The sequence below is a fragment of the Stylophora pistillata genome, chromosome 5 (assembly GCF_964205215.1).
Source record: "Stylophora pistillata chromosome 5, jaStyPist1.2, whole genome shotgun sequence".
Taxonomy (NCBI): domain Eukaryota; kingdom Metazoa; phylum Cnidaria; class Anthozoa; order Scleractinia; family Pocilloporidae; genus Stylophora; species Stylophora pistillata.
This window is the reverse complement of record NC_142523.1, coordinates 12961719-12984588: the sequence shown is the minus strand read 5'-3', so window position 1 is coordinate 12984588 and position 22870 is coordinate 12961719. Positions and strand designations below refer to the sequence as shown.

General features: G+C 38.7%; 1 protein-coding gene and 1 long non-coding RNA gene across 2 annotated transcripts in view; one reads left to right on the top strand and one right to left on the bottom strand.

Moving 5' to 3' along the window:
* LOC148730353 (uncharacterized) overlaps positions 1 to 18211 on the bottom strand; it is a 29092-nt gene extending 10881 nt beyond the window's left edge. The window contains exons 1-3 of the mRNA XM_088761778.1: positions 18171 to 18211; positions 17893 to 17956; positions 16999 to 17113 (exon numbers count right to left, since the gene is read on the bottom strand). Of these exons, the coding sequence (XP_088617904.1) occupies positions 16999 to 17113; positions 17893 to 17956; positions 18171 to 18211 (220 nt within the window). The remainder of the gene's footprint in view (positions 1 to 16998; positions 17114 to 17892; positions 17957 to 18170) is intronic.
* Positions 18212 to 21136: 2925 nt separating this feature from the next.
* LOC148730352 (uncharacterized) lies at positions 21137 to 22396 on the top strand. Its single transcript, XR_016000903.1, has 3 exons — positions 21137 to 21295; positions 22010 to 22045; positions 22185 to 22396. It is a non-coding gene; the product is annotated as an uncharacterized LOC148730352 (long non-coding RNA).
* Positions 22397 to 22870: the final 474 nt, after the last annotated feature.

Sequence of the window (22870 nt, the reverse complement as noted above, 5' to 3'; positions counted from 1 at the left end):
AAGTTTTTCTTTCCATCATAATTAAGGTAAAAGGAGTTTATGAGATGGTGTGCAATTGCGAGGTATGTATAGTAAACGATGTTATTCTGTTACCCAACACTACCAAAATAGACTGCCGAGATATTTCCAATCGTTTTTGTATTTTCATCCGCAATCTTATTAAGGTGGCTCTTTATAGTATTTCACAAGGCTTTGGATATTATGTATGCACAAATAATTTCTCCCTTAGCAAATGTTTATCACACAGCATTCGGTAGAAAGTCTGTAATAAAAACCTACATCCTTAGACTATGTATGGAAGACTCCTTCAGAACCTAAAAGTTGTTGCTATGGCAACTACTCATAGAAATACTTGGTTTGTTTTTTTTCACCTACCTGACTTCTAGTGGATGTTTCTAGGTTTCTACACGGTGAATTTTCTTTGTTTTTGGGGAAACAGAGTTTCAACTGTTAAAGCTACAAGAAAATCTGTACATATTTTTCGGGGTAATTCGCAATTTTCGTTAATAACGCGTGTTACATTTATGTGTATGAGTGTTTATAAGATTTAAGGATTTTTTTTTCTAAGAGCGAGAAAAACAAAAATCCTATCCATGCGCCAATTTTCGAAAAAATTTACTATCTAGAACGCGCCCGATATGCGCTTTTGGATTATTCTGAGACCCTTGTTTTTCGTGACGTCATCAAAATAGAAATTCTCCAAGTTACGGTAATGCACATGCTCACGTTTCGCTTTCTTCGCACGTGCTAGTCGAAAAATACGATAAATACTGCGAATTGACTACTCAGTTTAACCATGTCAGGAGGAGACGAAGAAAGTGTTTTAAAACACATTTCTAGACGTTTTTTGGTGAACACTTGTTAGGGACAAAAGGATAGCGGCAAGTGGAACGCGACTCTCGACAAAGGTTTCGTCGCCATGTTTACTCCTTTTTTTCTTTTCTTTTAAATACTCGCGCGCTCGCGCCATTCGTACCCATGCTTCGCGCGCCGAAAAACTATACAGAGCCACCTTAAATTACATCTAACGCCTTTTTGGTTTTCAATTATTCTTTAGTGTGCAACAACCAAGAAAGTGACTCAGCAAATTCTCAAGAGGAAGAGTTATGCATCGTCGTGGTCGGAAGACCTGACTTTTCATGCTAACCAGTGAGGGGAAATAATAATGGTCCTGGGTATACTATTCCTCTCGACGAGTCCAGAAAATCAAAGGATAAAACACTTTAGGGAGACTTTGTGAATCTACCGAGTGATAATCGAAAAATGTGGTACATAGTCGAAGAACTGAAAACCTTCGTATTTTATGGTGAACATGGAAAAGTGGTATGGTGTTTTTTTTTTCAGGCTTGCCTCTTTATCCTAGAAATTTCACGAAAACTAAAATGAACGTCGGTAGCCGTAAAGTGGCCGAAATCAATGCCCCGAGTAGAGGAATATAAACTTTGCCCATGAAAGGCGCTAAAGAAAGCAAGCTTGTACCAATTTTATAAATATAGGAAGGATAGAGGTATGCTTTAAGTCTAAAACGTTACCATTTCATTTAATTTGGAGCTCACGGAACGGTTTTCAAAATCATCAATATTTCACAAGCTAAATATCGCATTTCGTAGCAAATTTTCAATTATCATTCTCCCCGTGCGATATAGCTCATTATCGGTTCAGGTTAAGTTCATGATATTAAGTGTTATTTTCGAGAATATAAAAATTAGTTTAGGGCTTTTCATTTCTGCTCGGAATGAAACCAGGCTAATCTTTTTGAAAATCCCAACACTGGCATTTACGTCACGACGTAATCTAATTAGGCACCTTATGGTTAACTCCGTAATTCCAAGCACATTTAGCAGTTAGCACCGTGTTCGATCAGGAATTCAATACAATAAGGTAGCCTTGCATACCTAATGACGACAGATTGATTTTTATCGCTGCTCTCCTTTCAAATTCTTATCCATTTCCCATGAGCTTCATTTTGAAATTGAAAGAGGACTATTCTTAACAAATAGAAAAGCCTTGACTGTGCTCTTCTCTCTAGTAAAGCACGCAGGAAGCGGCTAGAGCCCGAGCGAAGTGTAGGAAGAAAGACGAGAAGTAATCGAGTGTTTCTCCACACTTCTTTCGTGCTCTAGCCGCTTCCTGCGTGCTTTACTACAGAACAGAGCACAGTCAAGGCTTCTCTATTTGTTTTATAATAAAGAATCCCTTAAATTCCCCACGCATTACTTACAATTTTCAAACAAACTTTATTTTCAAAGCGAACGACAGTGTCGTCAACATGCTCTATGGGCGGATTCATGCTGACGTCATTGTTTACATTTTTGCTCATTTGCATACGGCTTTGCGTAAAGAAGGAAGCATGTTAGATACAAATTGACTTCAGGCAGCTAAAGAGCTAGAAAACCTCAGTACATGGTGACATTTTTAGCTCTTTGGGTGTAATATTCAAGGAGATATAGTCCATCAAAAACTGCAAAATTTCTGGGTGGCAAAAGCGCTAATGAGCTCATACATTCTATGTAAAATTTTGACTTTTTAAACCCGTGTTGCACAAAAAGTATTCAATGCATTAGGCTCGTATTCATTGGCCGAGTAAATCGTACTTTGACCTTTTGATATTCAGAACTGATTTATTTTTAGCTCCATCAGAAACTGAATTGCTTAGGCTAATGAGGCAAATATTGTAAACAAGGATTCCCCTGACAGAGCACACTTACAATAAGCTAATCAGAATCCTTGTTAGAATGGGCAACCTAATTTGATTGGATGAACAAGACTAAAGCTGTCAAATTGTCAAATCGCCAAAATTATCACGAAGAATCGCAAATCTTACATAATAATTCCATTACATAAAAGTGCACTTTTTGCGTACAAAAACCAGTATCTTTAAGTAATGTGATTAATGAAATCCGGCCGAATTTTGGCCCATGAAATCCTGGACCTTATAAACGTGACAATTTTGCAAGAAAAGCTTGTTAAAGCCTGTAATTGGAACTTGACAAACTGCTGCGCTGTGTTGTTCTGTGAATAAAGGCGACTTAAGGCGAAATTGGCAGAAAAAAACAATGCGACTTTAGGCGATTGAAGAAACTTAAGGCGACTTGACATGAATTTTTTCTCGGTTTTTCTTAGCTTGATGCATATAAAAAATGATTCTAACCTTAAATCCGGCGGAAACGTTTTGAAACCTGAATTTTTGCGTTCTAAAAAGTACTATTTTGTAGTGAAAATTGTCTCGGGGTCTGGTACCCAGTTCACGGCCTTGGTGACGTAAGTGTGCATACACAAAACACAAAGTTGCGGAACGTGTGGAGGTGAGAGGCGAGTCAATCATTCATTTGGGCGGGTGTCACTCTGCTGATTCTGTACATTATAGAATCACTCTTATTGTCGCACTGTCACCCATTTTGGTTTCGATGGCTGTACACAATTTGATTTCACGAAAGATAATCACGTGACGTTCTGGCCGCGTGGAAGAGGGGACAATTTCGTTCGCAGATAGCGCGTGTTTTGAACAAAAAACGGGATTTAAAGACATTTCCACCCCGATTAATGGTTAAATTCGTTTTTGATATGCATCAAACTAAGAAAAACCGAGAAAAAAATATGCATGTGATAGGCACTTAAAGGCGACTTAAAGGCATTTTATTTGACTGAAGCGATGAAATCAAAGTTAGCAACAGTCTCTCCACAAACCTTAAAAATATTTACAAAATATCTTGCAATAAACACCATAGTCAATTTGATTACTTTTGTATGCTCATGAGTCACCATACTCTAAAATATCCAGATTTCAAACCTATTTAGCTAAAAATAATTAGACAGAATTACCACAAAAGTTATTGTTAAATTATAAAGTCAAAGCTAGTGAATAAATAGCCAGGACACCAGTTGAGCTCAAAATGTTTAGGCAGAATTACCACAACAGTTATTGTACGCGTGTTAGACTATACAATCAAAGCTAGTGAATTAATATCCAGAAAAACATCATGGGTTATCTGCCCAACATAAAACAAACCTATCAAAATTATGCACAATTAAAGACACACATTTTTAATTTAAGGAAAGAGACATGATTTACATAAAGCTATCAATAAATTTTCCACATGATTATAAAAATTACCGAGATAAAAAATTTTTATCTCGGTAAACTTGTCTCCCGTATTTTTGCAACTTGCACTGTCAATTTTGGCATGAAAGTTTGGCAACCCGAATGCCTTTCCAACAGCATCGAAAATTAGTCGGTTTTTTTCAGGGATCCAACCAATTTGTTGTTCTCCTGCCTCAGTTACACAAAACACTCCAAAAAACCATACTGAGAACCATATGCTAAGGTTTTTCTCCACTGTTGATCGGATCTGCGGAACCTTCCAAGCATTCAAGTTTTATCTGTGCCTCTTGCTCGCTTGCCGATAATCAAGTGCTGTACACTGTGCATAGCTAGGGTTGAGCTCGGTTTGCTGGGACAACCTTTAGCTTTATTTGCAGTAATTTGGCTACTCTGTTGAGTGGCCGTTTATTTTTAATACCAAATCAAGTTACAGTAAAACCGGAAATAGAAACCTGATCCCAGCAAAGGTGAGGGCAAGCACGCCAAAGCCCTGATCGACCCAAGAGACAGGGCCGCCCCACCCGAAGCCCAAGCAACGCACAGTGTCTGAACAAGTAACTACTTTAAGAAAACAAAGCGTTTTCAACTGGCAAGTAAACCAGTCTAGTGCCAATGGCGGGATTGATAGACTAAAAGCTAGTATCCAATGTCATCGTAATACTAATGAAATTATGATCATGCCGCTGAAACTGTCGGCCCTTGCACAACCGCCCCTCAAGCAGGTCATCTTAGAATGAATTGACAAACCGGTAACTAAATCACTTTATGAACCTAACCTACCGACAGGCTAGAGAAGTGGATCGGAGGCACTACCAAATAAATCTATCCAAAAAGGCTAAACTTCTGGCCCCTTCTCAGCAGCCCTTCCTAATTTACAGCGGCTTACTGTATGATTACAAATTCAATTTATGCCCAGGACGTTTGCCATTTTAGGAAACAGTTGGCCCCTGCACAAATGCTCCTAAGTAGGCCCTACCTAATATCTTCCGGTGAACACCGATAATATACTGTGGAGCTCCGCATGGTAATGAACTATATTTGCTGAAACCATTTACCAAGTGGCCCCCGCACACATGGTTGAATAAAGCAATATACGAATGTACTATACTCAGGAGATTTACTATAAGTAAATCTAAGAGGTGGTTCATACTCTAATATACCACATTCACTGTAATGCAAAGACAAACACAACACAGATACCAGTGGCCCCTGCACACCAGATCTGTGCCATTTTTGGGAAAGTCTACTATGTCTGTATGGTATCCCCCTTGCAAGCATAGGCAAACGGTACTGACTTACGCATGGAAGGCTGACAGAGAACCCATTGTGGAGGTTCGTGTATATCGCAGAAATGCATCAGATTTCCAGCGTCTAAAATCCCTGATCTGTGTGTCCGACATGCCTTTCGCTGCTTCCCAGGAAGCAGCATCGAGCCAAAAGCTACGAGGGTTACAGTGCAAATTATCCAGGTCACAAAACTGAAGATCTTCCTTTAATGCGGTCACAAAGAAAGATCGAGATATTGGGGAGGCATCTGGCCAACAGAAAAGAGTTCCTGGAAATTTTCCCCAAATAGTTATGTACTCTGACACAAGATAGACCAGGCAAATTGGTGTCGCTCGATAAAGGAAAAGATCTACTGGGTTTGCAGAGTCACAATGCTTGTAGTTCCTTAACACAATCTTTAATGCGGTGACAGTACCCTCCCTCGTTTTCATGAAGGCAATTTCACTGATATTGATGATATTTTGACCACGTTGACAGCCCCGATGAGTAAGTTCATCAACCCTAAGGGCCGCAAAGAAAGCAACAGCATGCATTGCCCGAGTTGCTATACGGGAATGATTTTGTGTGTTCGCAGGCCAAGATGATATTTTAGAGTATGGGTAAAGTAATGGGTAACCGAGTGTCCCTCGAAGGGTTCATTTTACTTTAACCCGCAATGCGAGTTTGATCATTTTAGATTTAGTAGGGTCAGGCAGAGAACCTAAACGATGGGGACAAGCAAAATTTATAAGGCACGTTAAAGATTGTATCTCCCACAGGGTGACCTTCTTCCTATGCAAAATTCTAAAATCAAAGAAGAACATTTACGTATTTTTTTAGCAAACGAGCCTCCTGCAACACAGTCTAGTTCACTGCCTTCACAAAATAACGTAGTAAGAGGACCGCAGGGTTTCTCGGGTGCTATGGGAATGCCAACATCTGTACCAAGACCAATAAACAAATCTAGCTGAGTCTGACAAAGGTGCTTTTCTGGGGCAATAATTAGAAAATCATCCAACAGATGAATGATATGATCTATCATTTTTTGCTTACGATGGGTAACCCATTCAACTGCAGTGCTAAAAATTTCAAATGTCCTACATGAGCTTGCACAACCCATAAGCATACAGCAATCAAAGTAAAAGGGGGTGGGTCACGTCACTGCATACCCAAGATGTCCATAATCATCTGGTTGGATTGGTATGATACGAAAAGCATTTTGATACGAAAAGCATTTTGATACGAAAAGCCGTCAACAAATCAAAATGTAAGGGGAACCATTTTGTAAATCCAGACAAAAGAAAAAGCACAGTTAAATGGGGATACCTGGACAATCGATTCAACAACCTCTCAAATTTCACTGGTGTTGGGAGAGGAGGATTTGGTAATGGGGGATTGGGCATGAAGGCTCTGTCTTGTTGTCTGTTTTGATTGGCCATGAGGTTACAAACACACTTGCGATGTGCAGTTTAACACTTAGGACAGGAATATTTAGAGGCACAGCCTCAACAGTCACTGCCCATAGGGAATTTAAAGCAATAACCCTTGGGAACAGAACTGGATTCCGAAAGGCGGGACCTGGTAGATTTTACAGGGTGATTCAGCTTCCGAGATACTGATTGTTAGGATGGCATCCACAATTCCCAATGGATAGTACCCCATGGGAAAGCAGACGGCTGATTCTGCCGCAAATAACAAAAATTGTCGTCATAAAAGTGTCGATCATGCCCCCCGGTTTGCCAAATCTTGTACGATCTCTCTATTCTTTATGAGGGTGGGGGCCTCTGAAGGAAACCGTGGCTGGTATACACCCCCCAAAATAGATAAGAAAACTGCTCGTCCACAAATAAATATTTGGAAGCTTTTTGGATTTAGCAACAGGCTCTAATGCCAGTGATGGAGTAGAGCCATTGTCATTCTTTAAAATGACTTGATACTTGTTATCTAAAATAAGGTTGGTGATCAAAGCCCCACAGTCACTAAATTCATTGTTGAGACGAAGAAGATATTTGGAGAAGTTGGAATAACTGAGTAACCTGAAAGTTGTTCCTGGACTTGACTCACAGCGGCTTGGATAACAGGCGTCGACAGATTCGCACCTTGAGGAGGGGCACCGAGGGCTGGCGCATCTGTGACACCATTCCCCTTGGAGGATGTGGCTGTGGGAGAAGACTGGGAGGTATGTTATCTTTTGACCTTAAAAAAGGCCAAAGGAAAACAAACATTAAATAAATCATTAAATAAAATAAAAGGAAGAGAGATGACAGTATAAAACAATCTGGCACAAAATCTATAACACCACAAGGCAGTTATAGGCATACAAGAGATGCAACAGCACAAATGGTACATGAATGGCACAGAGTAATAACACTCCCGCCGAGTAAGTATTATGACCCATGCTGACAAAGCCAGAACTGTACATCCCTTCCATACACAGCCAGGGAGGTGACACCTGGCCAAACAAAAGTAACAACAACTGGGGAAATCAGATAGTAATGATTGCACTGTGGCTGTCCCGGTCAGCAACACAAATAGCTGACTGATATTACGTCATGCCGATTGAAAGTACTACAACGAGCGCGTTTAAGGCTAGTAGTTGGCATCAACTATAATTTGCCTAGAGCCGCACAGTGGAATGTTTCCCTCAGGGGACTATTGAGTTCAGCCTGCTTGGTTATGCTTAATGTTTTCTTTTATACTTCTTAGGACAGGACTCCGTACAGCTTCAAAATACGATTTAAGTCTTAACGTCCGAGACAAGGTGAAGCGAGAGCAGATAGCTCGCTAACTCGTGGGTAGCTTGTATTATTCTGAGTCAAGTCGCCCGATCTCAGCTAAGGTAGTTAAAATGAAGGTGGTGCTGTGAATGTTTTCAGGATCGTACTAGATTGTTTTATCTGCTCTAAGCCGCCCTGTCCGAGAAACACTACCAAAAGAAAAAACCGGCGCACAAGTCTAAGTGAAGCCTTCCAAGTGATGTTTGGATCGCTATTCCTACAATCTAAATACTAACGAAAGACTAATCTTAGATGCGTACACATGGTGTTCGCCCGCAGCCATGTGATTAGCCTGTATGACTTGTTATAGCGATAAACTGCACTAAATTCAAGTAAACACAACCTACTTAATTGAACGATGAAAAGGACACCTCTCTTGAAGTCCTTCTGAAAGGAGATAAGGTGGATTCTTTCTAAAAGCCCCTCGGTCCTCCGTAATATGTTTGCCCTGCAGTGAAGCTTAACTAAAAGAGGCCCGAAATCACGTGTTTGGATGTTTAAGTATCTGCCATTGTAAGTCCCGGATGTAACCAAACCGGGATAATGTCAAACGCTGCGCAGGCTGCATAAATCAATTTATTCCCTTTGGTAACAAATGTCATTTTTAGCCTGGTGGCAGTATTACAGGTTTAAAGGCATTCATTGTTACCTTACAACTGTCCATTGTCCAGACACTAACGAGTCCCGACGAAACTCTCCGAGCTGAAAGCTGTCTCTAAAGTCTCCGCCATTTAATTCTCCCAGCGGCCTTTGCGCCGCTAACTAGTTTCCATGCTTCCAAGTTAGGACCCGGAGAACACTATGGGGTTTCTCTCGCCAAGTACGTCCATTTCATTGAAGCGGTCGCCCAGTTGTACTTTCAGAGTGAATTTTTTAAAAGCTTTTTTAAGATTTTGTTTTTTTGCACAGATTAATTATTACTCTGTACACTTTTCAGCAAGTTCACGTGCGTGTTGTTCTCACATGCATTTTGGTCACGGGACAAAACTTAAGTTACGCGATCAAATATTTCTGGCGGCCATGATTGCTGTAAAAGACTTTTCTTGGCTTAGAAGTGGTTAATGTACGTTTATCATCAAACTGACGAATGTGAAATGTACAAAAAGACAATCAAAGTCTCAAGATAGATAAATATTTACACCTTTAGTAGGTTCGTCGAGTTAGAAAGTTCAGATGTTTTGCGTTGGTCGAATAACATGTGGGAAATAGCTAGTACAGATTGATGGGTTTATGCTGGAGAAATGGCCCACTTTTTTTCATTCTTTAATTTACTCTGGGTAAGATAAGTGCATAAAATTTAGCTTCAGTTCCGTTTAGTTGACCTTTAATAATGTTATTTATACTGCTCAAGGTATAAGTGAGTGGCAAGAATTGAGCCTTTCTCCAGAATACCTTTCTATCGGTTTAGCTTGATGATCTGATACCGTAGATTTTATGTGATTCAATAATTATTATATCCTGATGATATTACACAGGGTCCACCCTTTTATCAACCTTTTCATTATGAAATACAAGACAAATTTTTTTTAAACAGATAGCTGTTTTTGAAAGAAAATGGCAGAGTATACATTATCATAACCCTACATTAGTATTGCTTTCATGTAGGAATTACCCATGCCAGCATAGGGGCTAGAAAGGTGCATGACTATTTTCACATGCAGTTTCTATATATATGGAAGCCACTGCGCACCTCACAATAACAATAATTAAACTCATAGTCCATTGTAGGGTTATCTCCCCCCTGCCAACCTGTACCCATATTTACACCTAGAAAAGGTGAGGCACTTTGAGCTTACAGTATCTTGCCCGAGAACAGAATGCAATGTTCCAACACTAGACATCAAAACTGGACTAATTTCGAGTCCGGTGCACTATCCATTCAGCCACCATGCTTCTTCCTCTCATGCTTAGGATTAAAATGGTGCGAATGGGGTCCATTGGGATAAGAATGGAATTCTTATAACATTGCGTCACCAAAAGTGACTCAATGAAACTTAAGGCAACTTAAGGTGACTTAAAGCGACTTAAGGTGACTTAAGGCGACTTTAGGCGACCTAAAGCAACTTAAGGTCCCAAAGTAGGCCTTGTTTAAAGCCCCGTATTTCCAATTTGTTTTCGACGCTTTGCGAAATCCTATTCCTCACTCTTTGACACTGATGCTAAGATGGAGCCATTTCTTGTAAAGATTCTACACCTACTACTGATGTATGGACTAAAAGCGTTCCGATCCATTCTCGTAAATGGTTAGCCGTAGCAGCAGATCCCGAAAAAGGGTAAGAGATGTAGCTGATATATTTCAAAATTGTAAGCATTTATGAGTGTTAAAGATCGTACTCCTGACGCTCTAAGATCCATGGTAGTTTATCAATTTTCTTGTGCGGGATGTAATTCCCGTTATATTTGCGAAACTAGTCGCCACTTCTCGGCTAGGATAAAGGAGCACACGGAAAGCGATAAAAACTCATATCTTTAAGCATTTCAACGCATCTCCTTCTTGTAAGACTGAACAAATACTCCCTTTCTTGCTTTAGTATTCTGGATTCTGCTAACAACTCAATTGACTTAAAACTCAAAGAAGCTTTTTATAAAAAAAAAGGTCAAACCTGAACTTAACAAACACTTACAGCATTATAACAGCTTTCTAACGTTTTGGTTCACACCTTTGATGTTTGGTGTCACGTTCTAATTAGTACCCGCTTTTGAATTACATCATACTGTAAATATTTTATTCATCTACTTGACTGTTGTACAATTACTCACGTTCTGTTACTCATTGATTGAAGATGGCATAAGCATGTCTCTCAAAAAAGTTGTCTATTCCTTACAATAAGAATGTCGAGGAGTTTACTTTTATTGTTAATGGATCGATTTTTTTTTTTGCTAGCATTTCTATAAGCTATCCCCTGCGAACTACGCCTTGCTACCTTGTTACAAGATAAACCGCCATTTTTCAACAGTCACTACGTCCTTTGCTCAATAGCAATATTAGTGCCCTCCAGATTATTAGAATTTTCTGAATCATTCTCTCAGCCTCGCTGCACAGGTGTGAATATCTCCCCAAACTGCCTTGAAATGAATTGATTTATTTTTACCCCTGATTAGTAAGTGATGAGTAACAGCTTTATTAATAGAAGGAGACACTAGAGAGCACTGTTGTGCGCTGTAAAAGTACCTAATAAAAATAAATTTATGGAGTAAAATTATCTCTATATATAATAAAAAATCAAAATTGAACTTCCACAGGATTAAAAAAGATAAAAATCTTAAGTAGGAATTAAAGAGAATGAAGAAAAAAATCAAACTTGTAAGAAGGCAAAGATAACGGCAAAGATATATTTTTAACAGCTTAGAAACTTTCTGATCGGTTGAATAATTCTCGTATCCTTGGGTTTCACCCACGTGACCAATACCTTAGCAACGGTTACTATCCGCCATCTTGGTGTCCCTCGAGCGTAAACAAACCGTATCTAAGGAAGCGTTCATGTGAGAAAGAAGGGATGGTTTTATGCATTATTGTTGGCTGTTCGAGCAAAAGTGGAAGGCGTGAAGACTAAGGATTTTTTGGTATAATAATTTAATAATTTTATTATTTCTATAGTGCAAACTTCATTATATGTATGATCTAATGCGCTATACCTAAGATCATCACAAATCAAGGGGAAGAACAGGAGGAACTAGAATTTGTTGTATTGTTCGAGGCTTGCGGCTGTTGTAGATCCTCGATTTTTTGGTCGAGCTTTTCTTTGAGCTTCTTAGCCGATGAGAAATCAATGTCTTTAGCTCTCGCATACGGCACTTCATTGACCTATGTCGGCAAAATCCATGAGCATTTTACCTGAGTGCAAGTAAGTTTGGGGTGTCACGAAAACTCACACCCCGAAAACTCAGACTCCTCGAAAATTCAAGAGATAAACTCGACTCATGATCACTCCTGGTAATCCCTCGTGTATTTTGACCTTTTGGGTCTTCATCCAAATGAAGCAGCAAAAGCAAGGCCGCAAGTTGCACGTTTCGCAAAATCGTCCGATGGCTGAGTATTAAAACATTTTAGAGTGACACAAGACTTCATTTAACTTAGACTTCCTCCATTTTTCCCGTTAATTTTGAACTTTTCATTCACAGTTAACGGGATCAAATGCACTCGCTCCAACACCAAAGTATTAAAATGTGGCATGATTTTGACGAGCCGAAAGGGACGTTTGTTTACCTTTTTGTATTTCGTCGCACAGATCCTTGTTGTCGCTCTGTTAAACTCTTAAATATTTCGCGATGATAATGGATACAAGCAGAGACTCGGCCTACCAGTCCCAAAACGAAGACAATTTTGCGACCCTTGGGCAAGAGTTCTTAAATGAGGCAGAAAGAGAAAAACAACGCGAAAGAAGACTCGGCATCAGCGCCGTCACGACTCGCCTCACTGAAGAATCACTCTTGATATTGTTGTTCGTCTTTCGCGTCGGACTTGTTGCATTATTCCACCGGTTATATTATAAAAAAATTGGTTCATGCTTTATGCTATGCACTATCGAATTATGGAGCACTTCGGAAGCTTGGAGAACACTTCGCGGGACCTGAGTTTTCGGTGTCTGAGTTTTCGTGACAGCCTGCGACCTTGCCATGAATTCTAGTAGTTGCCTCTAACATAAATAAAACACTCGCGATATGTGAGCATGACTCAGCCAGTCCAGCTTTGCATCCCAAGCAGTGGGCTGACAAAATAGTCCCATCGTTTTCGAAAATGACCCAAATGTTCACTAAAGGATCATTCATATGCTGTGAATGCCAAACTCGTGCTCTCACGGCATACTTGCCGGCGATTACTTTGCCTACAACTGAGGTTACAAATCCCGACAACATTTGATTAACGCCTCTAGACTCTTGAACGCCTTGAACTGCTTCTTGGTGTAGAAGCTGGTCTCAAGAACGAGGTAACTCAGCAAGTCCGACGCTTCCACAGGAGGCAAGCATTTTGGACTGAACTTCTCGGCTGGTATGCTTGCAGGGTCAACCCCAATGACCGAGATCTTTTGCAAACATCTTTCCTTCCAACTCTCTAAGCTTTCGGCATACTCAGAGAGCACTGGGATACCTTAATATGAATGCCAGATACTTTTATCGCTTTTTTCTTCCTGGATATTCATGTAGTTGGCGAAATAATACGGCGATAAGAGAGAGGGCTTCACTATAGAAATCGACTAATTATTCATAAATTTGATACCCGAGGGACACCAACATGGCGGACATTAACTTCAGCAAAGCTTGTGACGTCACCTGAAACCCAACCATAAAACCATGCCAGAGTTCTATCTCACTATTTTCAAGACCTTAATTGTTCCCCCTGACTTGTTTTTTCATGGATGCTAGCAAGTATCGATTGGAATAACAAGTAACGCGGCAATTAAAAACTGGTTATCGAGAACTTTGAAAGTGAGTGCCCAACTAACTTTTTTTTCACTACAGAGAAATAGAACACGGAAGACATCTTAAGAGCGACTTTCTGTAAATACCACGGATAGGTGTGCAAGATGGAAAAATCGAAATCTCCCAAACTTTGTTTAAAAGTTTAAAAGTTGTAAATTTTACGCAAGCACCGTTGATGTTTTCAGTTCTTAAACCTTGCCGTTTGAGTTGCCCCAAAATTTTATTTTATAAATTGAAAGAAAAAGGATAGTTCTTTCTCTGGAATAGCATTTGCACAAGCCATGTAGCAGGAAGGGTTTTTTTGTCGTTGAAAAATGGCTAAATCGATAGTCGCGATGAAACTGTTTTGGAGGGTAATTTTGAAAAATCATTAGTAATTCACATTGAAATCTTTTGAAATAACAACAACGTTTTCATATAAAGGAAGGGTCATAAAATCATCTTATATCGCAATAGTCATGGTATTTGATTTCGCTTCTATTCACCACGCGAGGATGCACATTTTTCGGTGGTTTAGGGGCCTCTCGGAGGTGAAAATTCATAAAAATGATTTTTTCGGAAAATATCAATCACAAGAAACTAAATCTTGTATTTTCTAAAATAATTTCATAAGGGCTTTAATATGACAAAGTTTGGGAGATTTCGATTTTTCCATCTTGCACACCTATCCGTGGTATTTACCGGAAAGTCGCTCTTAAAACTCTCCATCGAGTTCTTTAAGCATCAATATCTGTTTGATACATGGGTCCTTTGCTAAATTGCTCACTTAACTTTTCTACTCTGGTTTAAGATGAAATAGGTATGTTACACTTTTAGCAGAATATCTTGGAACATCCCACTACTGACTTCAGTTTTCTTTGCATACCCAAGACCCTGTAGGCGAGCGCGTATACCAATAAAAATTCAAGTGACCAGTGGGATATTGCATGATAACTGCGACGAAAGTGTGAAAAAAGTCTTCAGAATAACTGAATACAACCGAAAAGCTGTTTACGGTGGTAAAGGGAATATATGCTTCACCAAAAACTTTGTAGGAAGTGTTCCACCAGAGGGTTTGCAAAGTCCAACGAACCTTTTCATAAAAGAAATCTGTCAAAAAGATTATAACGAAGATGGAACCCACTATGGAACAATGTTCGACAGAGAATTTGGAATTCCGGTGTACTCAGCTTACACTCTTAGTATTACAAAAGATAAGATAGATTTAAAGGCATAAATGCTTCCATGTAGTATCGGATTACTTCCCGTCTTCGACGTCTTTGGCAAAGAACATTTGACCTACTAGTACAAATGACTGAATAGTACACTTTCAATTTCACAATGAAGCTCTGGGAAAATGGATGAGAATTGAAAAGGAAAGCAGGGATAAAAAATCAATCTGTGGTCGTTAGCTATACAAGGTTAGCTTATTGTATTGGTTTCCTGATCGAACACGGTGCCAACTTCTAAATGTGCTTCGAATTACGCAGTTAACCGCAAGGTACCTAATTAAATCATGTCGTGACATAAATGCCAGTGATGCGATTTTCACAAAGAACAGCTTGGTTTTTCCGAGCAGAAATGAAAAGCCCTAAACTAATTTTTATATCTTTAAAAATAAAACTATTTCCATTTGTCATAATCGTAACCTAGACCGATTATGAGATAATTATACTGCGTGGGGAAAATGATAATTGAAATTTGCTACGAAATGCAATATTTGACTTGTGAAATATTGGTTATTTTCAAAAGCGTTCTGTGAGCTTCAAATTAAATGAAATGGTCCTAATTTAGGCTTGAACCATACCTCTATCCTTCCTTTACAGATTTATAAAACTGGTACCATCTTGCATTCTTTTGCGCTTTTCATGAGCAAAGTTTATTTTCCTCTACTCAGGCACTCATTTCCGCCATTTTACCGATACCGACGCTCGTTTCAGTTTTCGTGAATTTGCTAGGATAAAGGAGCAAGTCTGTAGAAAAAAAACTTTACCATGTTTCCATGTTCACTACAAAATATGAAGGTTTTCAATTTTTCGACTATGTGCCACATTTTTCGATTTTCACTCGGTCGATTCAAAAAGTCGCCCTAAAGTGTTTTATTCCTTTGATTTACGGAACTTGTCGCGAGGAATAGTATACCCAGGTCCATTATTCTTTCCCCTCAATGACAGACATGTAACGTCAGGTCTTCCGACCACGACGATACATAATTCTTCATCTTGACAATTTACGGAGTCACTTTCTTGGCTGTTGCACACTAAAAGACTGATTGAAAACCAAAAGGGCATTACACGTAATTTAAGGTGGCTCTATAAAATTTTTTCGGCGCGCGTGGGTACGAATGGCGCAAGCGAGCGACTATTTGAAAGAAGAGGAAAAAAAATCATAACAAACACGGCGGCGAAACTTTTATCGCGAGGCGCGTTCCACTTACCGCCATCCTTTTTCACCGAAAAACGCCTAGAAATGTGTTTAAGCTTGGACTCTTTCGTCTTCTCCTGACGTGGTTAAACTGAGGAGTCAATTCGCAGTATTTATAGTATTTACCAACTAGAACGTGGGAAGAAATCGAAACGTGAGCATGCGCATTACTGTAACTTGAAGAATGTCTGATTTGATGAAGTCATGAAAAACAAGGGTCTTAGAATGATCCAAAAGAGCATATTGAGCACGTTTAAGACGGGGAATTTTTTTTTGAAAATTTACACATGGATAGGATTTTTCTTTTTCTAGCTCTTATAAAACATCAACAAATTTGATACATAAATAAGTGTAATACGCGTAGAAGTCTAAAAACAATCCCCCCTGCATTATAACTCCTTTGACGACGACTGATACCCCTTTATTTCCCTTCAAAACCATGCAATCCTCCTCGCCCCCCCCCCCCACCTAACTAGGCCACAAATAAAAACATGATAATCACTAGTCCCTTTAGAATTATCTCCCATTAGAATTATCAAATGATTTCTAACAATGACTCATGTAGCCATGGAGGTGACTTGCAATTTAGGGAATTTCAGAAAAAATCAGACTTTAACATGGAGCTCAAGGATTGTGTGAGCTTGATGGCATTATGATGGCTAAAAACCGGTGCCGGACGAGTACATCCTCCTTGAAAGTTGTATGGTCATAACACGACTCAAACCACTGTTACGTTGTTTTGTCTTAAAGCTTTAAAATAAAAAATATTAACTAACAGGAAGGAAGTGCAGGATTGAGTCATAACACCATAACGAAAGAGTCCAAAAAATAAAATCAAGTTTAAGTTTTTTAAAAAAGTCATTGTAATAGGATTTTTTTTATCATATTGTTTTGTGAAGGTGCTTTTTTATACGGAGAACCCAGAGAAAGTACGGGGTTAAAGGATCCATTTAGAAGAAAACTCTTTTGGATATTAGAGATTATATTAAGATAAGACAAGGCGTAAGTAATATTCCAGGGTACAAATACCTGCGTCTTCGCCACCGATGATACAGACCAAGCAGATAACAAGACAAAGAACACCAGCAAGCTTCATCGTCTGTTTTCTCTTCTTACTGCAAGCAGTTTCTTCTTCTCGACCTTCCTATGAAAGAAGCAAAAGAAAAGCTGTTTGTGTTTCTTCAGAAAAAAATGGCATAAATCTATATTCTTATAACATACGGATCATTGATTTAATTACATTGTCTATTAGGTGGGGCATTTTAAACCGTGAGGGTCCTTTCGGGTCTCAAGCAACTTTCAGCTCATTAACTTTTGATTTTGCGTGGGGTGGGGTGGGGGTATTGCCCAAGGGTCTACCCTAACCAAAATTTGTCAATGTTAGCGCCTGAAGGCTACATTTCCAACAGTTTTACAGCTCATTTAATTATAACCTCATTGAGACCCTCTTGCCAATTTTCAATAGGTTGAAGTTTTATTGTAAACAGTTTTTGCTTGTATTTTCAGCTCATCATTTGTAGATAGTGCTTGGCCGGATATTGCCTAAGGGTCTCAGTGGGGTGATGACTTTTACAGTTAGCGGTTAAAATTTTACCATATTACAGCAGTAAGGCCAAATCAACTGCCAAAAATTTGAATTAAAAAGATTAAGATAACGATGTGTTGAGATTGTTGTTTACAGATTTTGCGTAACAATGAAAATGAAACTCATGACCTTTCATTCCAACACCTGAAGGTGAAAACGATATCCCCATGAAAATGATATCCCCATGGGATAGTTGCTTATATTCTCAGAAAAAAAAGCTATGCAGACATCTGATAAATGGGCTTCGAGAGTCACGAGGAAAAATAGAAATATTCACCCAGATTGCTGAACTGAAAGAGAAAGAGTATGGACCAGAAAAGCTGCTACCTATCGAACACCTTAAAATCGCATGTGCAGCAGACCCATGTGGCAATTGCTCTGCTTCTGGCGTACCAGAAGAACCTTAAAAAAAACAGCGTAAACGTGTTATGAGCACGCCAGAGTGATGATGTAACTTGAAAAGAAAAACTAAGGAGAAGGGTAGAAATCACATGAAAGCATGAAATGTTATCACAAGTGTTTCAAATATCAATGGAATAATAAAATAACTATACTTTGAACGTTTATAAAAACGTTAGCAGTGATCTGTTGTAGTACCAGAAGCGTTAAAAAGTACCTGCTAAAAGTACCAGAAACGTCATAAATAACCTCAGACATGTTGTAATGGATATTAGAGATTTGGGGAGAAAACTGAGAGGCGTTGCCAACAAATTGCCTTGGAATTTCCTCTTGGCCCAGCTTTGATGTTCTTTGTTTAAAATTATATTTAGGCTTCTCTGTTTCCAAAGTTCCGATGGTGAAAGCTGTTTTAAAAAAATATCTCTTAGTTATCTTACTGTTGGTGTACATTCTGGATATTGTGGCCGAGTGGTTAGAGTGTCGGACTTGCAATCCGCTGCTCCCGGGTTCGAGTCCCACCCTAACCACTGGTTCTGTTTCACGGTAGCCGCGAATTCAGATCCTTGGCCACGCTTGTAAGGAGCCAATTGGTTTACCTTCGACCGGTTGGGGTTTTTAATGATGCTCTTAATGATGTTATGTTCAATTTAGACCATTTGTTTCATTTGTTTGCAAGGACCACAATGGAAACTGCTGGTTCACCAGTAATTGTGTAATCTTATAAAAAGTTTTTTTTTTTCCTTTTTTTTTTTTTTTTTAAACCATTAATTTTGACACAATGGCCGTCATATGAACACAAAACAAATAAGTTCAGGCTGCACACAGCAGAAATGAGTGCTTCGAGCGGGGATGCTTCGCCACAACTTTTAAACCCTTACTATTTCACATCAGTGACCATTTTGACCAAGAATGGAACCCCACTCAGATATGAAGTTTAAAAAAACTGCATTACTTTTTAGCCTTGAGTAGTGCGATTTACTTAATAACCTTATCGACTTGAACAAGCTCTTAACATTTTAAAAATATATATATCTGATGAAGGCATTAACCTCTGTATCCTACCAAACACCTAATGATGGTTGATTTTTCTGTTCTTGACATTCGTGCCCTTAAAAAGGTGTCTTCCTTCCGATTGGCGCTTCTACATAGAAGCCGATATCTTCCATGTCTGTTTCAATTCGTGTGGTATGACGTTTTCTCCTAGCTCTCATTCCTGCTGCGTACAACCTGCAACCTGAACTTATTTGCCTCGTGTCGATATGACGGCTCTCGTGTCTGAACTTTGAGGCCTAAGCCTGACGCTGCCAATCAAAAGAGAAATACATGAAGGATAATCTAATGGAGTTAACCGATAGGCATGAAGAATTGACATATTTTAACCGATCCCCATAAAAAAAAATTCTAACTGCGACACAGTTAAAATCGTCCGATCCCCCACCCTCAGGCGATATTTTGTCCCTAGATTAGACCAAACACAAAATCCCATCAAACGATTACGAAATATTCCCTATGAGAAGTTATAACGAAGAATAAAAAAATAAACGAAATAAATTAACTCATTAAAAAAAAAACTCTGCTTTTTGTTTAATTTATCCGATGGGTAACACGTGTGGCACTGACAAGTAAGCCTCGATATTGATGAATTGGTTAATAACTCGTCAAGTTCCTCCATCTGAAAAACAATTCAAAGTAGTTCCTCGAATAGGTTATACAAGACTATGATTAACAGAAAACTACATCTTACAGATATCTGGAATACTCTTAATCTGAAATTCATCAATAATAACCATGAATATTTCACAACGTCCCGTGATCATGGCAGAGTGGTTTGCATTGTTAAAACTTACAGCCTAAGGGTGGGAAGCCATAAGTTAAACCACTTTGAGATCTTTTGAAAAGCTAAGTGGGAAATTAATTATAATCACTTAATGTTTTCTAAATGCCTCTAAAGACCCTTTGAAAACTTTCATTAAGGATGCCATAATGATGTCTCTTGGGTGCCGTTTCCCGTTTTGCTTTAATCTTGTAAGAAACACTGGAAAGATCACAAGAATGTTCAATTACAGGGTTGCGCGAAAGCTGAGATTAACGAAGCTGCCCTTCAATTTCTGTAAACGATAAGTTTGATATGATTTCATTTGAATTACAACACAGTAACAACGAGAAGGTTAAAAAAACCCGACCTAACTATCATAATAATTATTACACTCAACCCAGTTTACCATTAGGAAAGGAACTAGACGTTTAAATAACAAAAGATATTCACCCGTAGAATACAGCTTCTGTGGGTAGTGAATAATCCGAAAATATACGATCCCTTTTCTTTTCCAAATCAGTTTTAATAGGCGGGATTTTAAGGATATTACTGTAGTTGATAGCAGTTTATATTTAGGAAACAAAGAGATGTTACTTATACTTACTAAAATATTAGGTAGGCCAGGAACCCTTCAAAATTAAAGTTTTAATATCCACAATATATGCCTATAGTAAGATAACTGAAACGGATTTTTTTAAAGAGCTTTTCACTGTTGCAAACAGAGAGGCTTGCATTGATGATTTTAAACAAAAAACATGAGAGGCGAGCCAAGCGGAAATTCTTAGAGTACTAACAGGGCATTTTGTTAGCAACACTTCTCGCTTTCCTCCTCAAGTCTCTAGTATCCATTCTGGTATATCCGATGTTATTTAAATCTACAAAGGATTGTAAAGCAACCACGATGGGATTTCGGTAATCAATATTGGGGAGCCCAAGGGGTAATTACAATACCGGTACGAACACCTTAAAATTGCACATGCAGCAGACCCATGTGGCAATTGTACTTCTTCAGGCGTACTAGGAGTACCTTGAAAAAAGCAGCTAGCGTAAACGCATTATAGGAATGCCTTAGTGATGATGTAACTTGAAAGAAGAAATCAAGGAGAGGGGTCAAAATCAAAGAAACCACGAAATGTTATTACAACTGATTCAAGTCTCAATGGACTGCTACAATAACTATACTCTGAACGTTTACAAAACCGCTTCCAAATCCGAACCTGAATAAAGCGTTGGCGGTGATCTGCGGTAGGAGCACTAAAAGTGCCAGAAACGTCTTAAGGGCCTTCACGGTCTAAAATGCACCACCTAATAGACCTGTAATTCAATCAATGATTCATGTGATATGAGAATATAAATTTATGGGACTTATGTGTTAAACAAACGTAAACAGCTTCTGTTTTATTTTTCACAAGAAGGTCGAGAAGAAGAAAATAATCCCATTAAGAAGAGAAAACAGAAGATGAAGCTTGCTGGTGTTTTTTGCCTTGTTTCTTGCTTGGTCTGTATCATCGATGGCAAAGACGCAGGTATGTGTACCTTTGAATCGTATTTACGCCTCTTGCTGTGTTAATATGATCGCTAACATTCAAAATAGTTTTCATTAAAATGGATCCCTTATCCTCATAACTTCTCTAGGTTCTCAGCATTAAAGAAAAAAAAACACCTTCACAAAACATTAAGATAAAAAACCCATTACAATGATTATTTTAAAAACCTTTAACTCAGTTTTCCCTTTTTTTGGACTCTTTTGTCACGGTGTGAAGACTCAATTCTGCACTTCTTTCCCACTAGTTGATATTTTTCTATTGTAAAGCTTTAAGATAAAACAGCGCAACGATATTTTTTAATGGCTTGAGTCGTATTATGACCGTAACACAGTTTCAAGGAGGATGTAATCGTCCGGCACCGGTTTTTTCCATCATAATGCCAATCAACTCAAAGTTTGAAATATTCCCCTTTGAAATTACGCAAGTTTTGAGGCCTGTGTTCAAGTCTAATGTTTTCTTCATTTTCTTAAATTGCAGCTCACCCATGAATCATTTTACAAAAATCCTTTGATAAAAGCTATTGGGAAAAAAGGGACTGATCATTCAATTATTATTTGTGATGTTAAAAAGAGCGACCGATACCTAACTGATCCGGTTTTTCCAAAAACCAGAAAAAGACGGCTCGCTCCCAAAAAATATGTCAATGGTTATAAATATGTTAAATTTTAAATTATTTCCTATTTTTCTATTAAGGTCAAAAGATTTTTAGAGATGAAAGGGAAAGACGAGGTATCGTAGACGATGTTATTCTGTTACATAACACGACCAAAAGACTGCCTAGATAAATCCAATCGTTTTTTGTACTTCCATCCCCGGCAATCTTATTAAATTACATCTAATGCCTCTTTTATTTTCCCTTTCTTTTTAGTCTGCAACAGCCGAGAAAGTGACTTCGCGGATTGTGAGGAAGGGTATAAATGTATCACTTATGTCGAGAACAATAGGCGTTACGTTGGATGTCTTGCTCTGAGAGGTAGTGGTGGACCTGGGTATACTATTCCTCGCGACGAGTCCCGTAAATCAAAGGAATAAAACGATAAAATGCTTCAAGAAGTAAAGAATTAAAGTGTTTGAAAAGTACATGAAGTTTCAATTGTCATTGACTTAACACAGCGGTGAATTGTCGAACTTGCGCATTTGGGTGAAATTTGGCCTTCTTCACAGTAATCCCCGGCTCATGATTTCAAACTGTGCGAAAATAAAACTTTATTGAAGCATTCTAGATATCTGTTTAAATACAGAAAGAAGTTAGGCCGGAAAATTTCTCAATACTTTGGCTTATTGTGGCTTGACCCATTTAACGCATCTGGGATAAAGCAGCGAGGAGGTGTATTAACCGGCAAAATACGACACAGCGAGTCCTAATCCCGTTCGGTCTTGCTGTCTGTGAATGAACTACTTCATTTTTTTTCAATTGTTATTTCTGGACAAATAAATAGTCGCTCTATATTCGTTTTTCTATTGTCGGTGCAATTTCTTATCATCAAAGTTATTACATTTTAACGTCCTTAGTCTCGTGACGGTGGAAGGTTTGTAATGCTATTTTGCCTATTG